Source organism: Trichoplusia ni, chromosome 2 (genome assembly GCF_003590095.1).
Source record: "Trichoplusia ni isolate ovarian cell line Hi5 chromosome 2, tn1, whole genome shotgun sequence".
Taxonomy (NCBI): domain Eukaryota; kingdom Metazoa; phylum Arthropoda; class Insecta; order Lepidoptera; family Noctuidae; genus Trichoplusia; species Trichoplusia ni.
Window position 1 is genome coordinate 16,862,770 of NC_039479.1, and position 5,434 is coordinate 16,868,203.

General features: G+C 38.1%; 1 protein-coding gene across 1 annotated transcript; it reads left to right on the forward strand.

Moving 5' to 3' along the window:
- The first annotated feature begins 1,629 nt into the window (after positions 1–1,629).
- On the forward strand, positions 1,630–4,505 carry LOC113508451. Its single transcript, XM_026891517.1, has 6 exons — positions 1,630–2,057; positions 2,145–2,215; positions 2,625–2,855; positions 3,166–3,336; positions 3,550–3,717; positions 3,838–4,505. Exons 1-6 carry the CDS (start codon positions 2,024–2,026, stop codon positions 4,447–4,449), a joined length of 1,287 nt encoding a protein of 428 aa, XP_026747318.1. The 5' UTR covers positions 1,630–2,023; the 3' UTR covers positions 4,450–4,505.
- The last annotated feature ends 929 nt before the right edge of the window (positions 4,506–5,434 follow it).

Consider the following 5,434-nt stretch of genomic DNA (forward strand, 5'->3'; position numbering starts at 1 on the left):
TTTTTTAAGACTAATGATAACCTGTGAAAATATGGCGAAGAAACCTAGATTACAAATATTAGAATCTAAAATCGCCAACCCGCATTGAGCTGAAGTGATAATCAAATGTTCAAACCAAGAGGCCTGCTATAGGCAGATGGACTGTTATTATTGCAGTTAGGTACAATTAAAGTGATATCTAAAAACAGGACTCCCTCAATTAAAATGAGTCTCACCCTTCGCCTATTACGTACTGATCGAACCTCCACAGTCACCCTTTCACATTAAGAATTCCCGTCCACCTTCCACGTTTCCGAATTAATCGCCCGAGAGCCGCTCTCTATCAAAGTTTCTTAGCAAGTTGTTAAGAGGCTCAAGTTCCTTAAAACTCCACAGATAATGTTAAACATTCATTTAAGTGCGCGAAGACCGCCCAACTTTAGAATTGTCGTATAAATCTTCTAATTCTTGAAGCGTTTAATATTCATATCACCGTTCTTGAGTCACAGTTGGTAAGCCGGCGAAAAGTTCGACTAGACTCCGAGGAATTTGTACGCAAGGTGATGTTGTACTCACACGTTTGAGGTATTTAGTCCTATGAACTAATTTTTGAATTACGATGCTGAAATTCTACGAAACATATTTTGATAAATAATAAGTAATAACCGTAATTAATTTTAAGCAATAAATAAATGAGAATAAATTAAATGAACGAATAATATCGACAAACGCATTTTATGAAAAAAAGTAATTGAACACTGACAGCATAAACATCAACAAAGCAGTTTCTATACCGAAAATAAAAGCTATGAAAAATCTGCGTAAATTCAACAAAATACACGTATCATTTAACGTCTCTCCATCCAAACAATAAAATCGTCCGCAGTTATAGATAAACTATAAATTCGCGTCGGATTGCCTTTCCCCAAATCAATACAGCTATTAAAAAACAACTGCCATTAAAAGTTACGCCGTAGTTTTATTGATATTTTTAGCACACCATTTTACAAAGGCTTACTCAAGGAAGAAGTGTAAAGCAATTGTGGGAAGCCGCCAAAACACGTAGCTCGTTCATTCGAACCGTTATAACAACACCAACTTTAGTTGACACTACCTGACGATAGGACCAAGTCGAGTTGAAGAACATCGGGGATATTCCTAGCACATTGAGAGGGATCGCGTTAAACTGGACATGTAATAACCGTCGGAACAAGTGCTATTGACGTAGCTGCATCAGCGGTTTGGATACGATATCTCTGCTCATTTGTTGACCAAGTTAGTATTTTTACTATCCGTAAGAGGCTTACTAATTGTCGCTTAGTGGGCATTACTAAAATTGCGTTGCAACAATATCTACTAAATCGGGAAACCAAAAGAATCAACAATAAAATCAAAGCGCATTCATAAACTCTTTTCCCCTTCGATACATTTATCCAATTCGGAATAAAACTGAAAAGACGTACACAGCAGTCTCGCGGTGGCGCGCCCGCCCAAGCCATGTTTCCGTCCACGGTATTTTAAATAAACTGCACTTTTTCTGTTCTTAGCATATTTTCAAAAGCCGACGCCACCGCTCCGAGCGTATTAATACGCACTCTTAAACACCCCTAACATGAATAATTAGGTGTTCCCTGGATTTATCCTCAGCTCTTATCTGTAAAACACGCGTTTTAAAATCGCGAAGTCATTCTTTTCGCTTTATTGAGGATAATACATCTTGGCTCAGATGAGATTCTGATTAATGTCCTTAACTCGGCGTAACTTTGTCAAAGATAGCGGAGAAAAATAAAGGGACGTGACTCGACTAATTCGATTTTTACGACAGAGAGAGTTAAAAAGAATTATAGCATTTGGTTTAGAAATGAGGGTTTAAATGCTTGTACAGGTTTATATAAAATCTTTTGATTTACCTGGCAGAGAAAACATAATAAGAAAAATGATCTGTATTCTTCTTTTGAAATCTCTACTGTCAGAACAGCAATGTATTTGACGGTAAAACGTCATCTAGTTTTCTTATAAATGTTTATGAAAGTTTTCTTCAAATATGAAAACTAAAATTCTATTTGCATTGTGTTTCGGTAATCCTCCCGTTTCTGTATTTATATAAATGTATATTTCCACTGTCACCGTCTAGTTAGTAAATATATTTTTTGATCGTTTTCCAGCATTGTCTTTGTGTGTAGACGTGTATGCGGAACCTGAACAGGAAGTACGTAGAGGGAGTTATCCGTTTATGGTGAGTCGCTCTTCTATTACTAATTGGTGTCAAACTTAACCCTACCTGTAGAAATCATGAGCCCTGCAAAAGAAACTGTAACGCTATCTGTTCTGTCATCCGACGGCATGAGTCGAATGACGTGAAATTTAACTTCAGCTAAAATGTTATAAAAGAAATTCTCATTTGTGGTTAAACTTCGAAAATGTTTGCAACATATCGGCGTAACGTATCAACGTTTTGAAGAACTTTGATTCCTATCAAGAGGCAGCTTAAGAAACTACTTACTTTATCGCAGGTGCTTCTTCTCTTTCAAAAGCAAGTGGACCCAAGCTAGTGACGTCGATAGCATGAACATATTCACTTAAAATGACGAATTTGCTAAGGGTACCAGAAATAGCATTTCTAATTTTACGTGTTATTCCCCCAGGCATTCTTATATTACCCTGATGAGACGGTAGTAGACGGTACAGGAGCCAGGTTTCTTCGCGGCGCAGTGCTTATTCGACCAGAGTGGCTCTTAACTTCTGCTGTCGGCTCCAGTATTTCAACAGATGGTCCTAACGGTTTCCCGCGAAAAACACTCCTAGCCAGGATGGGAGCAGTCACAATTGATACAAATTTTACGCTTAACGAAGATGAGGACGAACAGGAACGTGAGGTATCAAACGACTTGTTTTTACCTGTAGGCTAAATCAGGATCATTGATTTGTAAGCATCTTGCTCAGCTAAAAGGAATAGTGAAGTAACAAAAAAATCTGATTCTTCCAACGCCATTTGAAAAATCCATTGCTTAATAGCCACCAATACACATTTTAAATTTGCGAACGAAATGCGTGATGAATTAGTAACCGTTGGATCAAAATTTCAAAAGCTAAGGAAACAGAGGGCATCAGAGAGGAACATAATAACAGAAAAATTATAATATAAGACAAGAATGAGGAAACTAAATATCGTCTTTTTGATTACAGATAATTCAGATAGTACGGCCCTACAATCACAGTTCGACGCAGTGGTGGCGTACAGACATCTCTCTCATGAGGACTTTACTACCCTTTAACCTGACGTCCGCTGTCGGCGTCATAAATATCAGCACCAGACGAGAATACCTTGATAAGACCTGCAAAATACTTGTTTATGCCGTAAGACTTTCAACTGTAGCTAATAAAAAAGATTACATTTATGTTTTAGACTTCCAGGCACCTAATATGCATGTTACCTTTAAATGCTGCATACCTATTAAATTTCGGCCACACTCTAATTATATTCATAGGATCGACGAATAATCAGCTCTTATATCAATTCTCGGTGTTATAATATTGGTACAAAATCTGACGGGTTTGTGTAATTTACAGAAGAAAGATGGCAATTGGACTGAAGAAAGGAATTTAATGCAACTGACTGTCGAATTGCTACCACCTTCAATCCAGAACTGCGGATCCCACTTCCTTGGGAACACCATGACGTGTGCTTCTGATAGCGACGAAAACAAAAATGCAGTTTATGACCCCAACTTTTGCCAAGTGAGTAAAAAAAATTTTTCAAACCTGAATTAGCTTGCTGTAGTTTATATGTAATAAAAAGAGCGATTTGAATTGATTGTCATAAAATGTATGGTCTAAGATTTGGTTGTAATATTGTAGGGCAACAGCGGTGGGCCACTCCTTTGTGACAGAGAAGTGATGGGAATCCAGACCTACATTGATAATGATTGCAAGCAACCACATCTGTACCAGTTGTTGGCAGCTTGGGACAATTTCATATCTTGTGGCACTGGAAATAAATGTCACGACCATGTTTGCGCTCATGTCTGTGAAGTCGCTAATAAAGATCCTCCCGTAGTCAACACTGGTACAACATCTACTGTCAAACCGCCATCTAACTTGATGCATGCGACGACAAGTAATGCCGTACCGATCGGATCTTCTGCCGCGGCGGATACGACCTCTGAGGAATCTGAAACGGGCTCCCCGACTCCCACTACCGTCTCCTCCGAAGAAACTACAACAGCTGATCCAGCAACCGTGCATGATTCTGGTGACCGTGTAGACACAGTGGAAACAAAGTCTTGGCCTAATGAGAAATACCCAAGTGAGCGTAAGAAACTAGAACAAGGAGAAGCAGAAAGTTCAGACAGGAAACCCAGTGTTGAAGCCCAACAGCATGATATTCAAACAAGAAGTGCCGGACGGAGCAACGTGTCAAATTTCCAAACTTTATTCTTTGGTTTCTTCATTTTGGCGTGTTTGATTTAATGTTCATTTTATTGTCATATTGTTTGAAAGAGTATTAAACTTTTAATTTTCCTCTACATGTTCTGTTTATTGTGGGGTAGTAAAACTCGGGTTACAAATTAAAGGGTGTTGAATGGCTGGTTTATAGTGAAGGCATGCTCTGAAGAAGTGTTCGTACGACGCTGGCGCCGAAGTTTGCCGAATAAGTAGAATTAAGTAAGGTTGCGGGCTTAACGCCTCCGCAGCTTGCACTAATAGCATTAGCAAGTTTCCAGACCGTATTGAAGAAATTATGTATTATGCATAAAATTGTCTACGAACATTATTTTGCGATTTTTAAGAGTTGCTTTAATGCGCTCTGCTATTACTACATGCAAAACAGTTTTCCGATTTAATAAAGTTTTATTTATAAAATATTTACAGCATAAAGTAGGACAAGATGAATAAAAGAGGGCTTGTTTATTAGAGCACAATATTAAAATGTTGAGAAAATAAAATTCTCGGTGTATCTTACTAATTCCCGTCGTTGTAAAACTAATTATCATATCTGCTGGGGACGTGGGCGACAAATCCCAAAGTCCCGGCCGGCACGCAGGCGACGGTCGAAGCTCTTATTTGCATTTTCACAAGCCGTGGTTAAGTACACTTAACTTCCAAGTCTACAAGCCTCTTGCAATTTGTTTCTGAAGTGTTAGATTCTTGTTAAATATACTTTGGCTTACATAGTTCGGACTTGATGACTTTTTGGGGATTTTCCAACTTATGGCAAAGTTTTTTTTTAAACCAGTCTCGCAATAATGTATTCAATGCTTGTGTTCGCAAACATTCAAGACTCATGCACAAAAAAAAAGCTTATCTTAATGTCTCAGTTTGATCGTTCGTCCGAAAAAAAAACCATTCACTACTGACCTCCCTATGAATTAACTTTTCGATGTTATAGGTTAGAACACAATTTTACAATAGATACCATAACAGTTTCTACCAAAATAACAATTTAAGTCTTTCC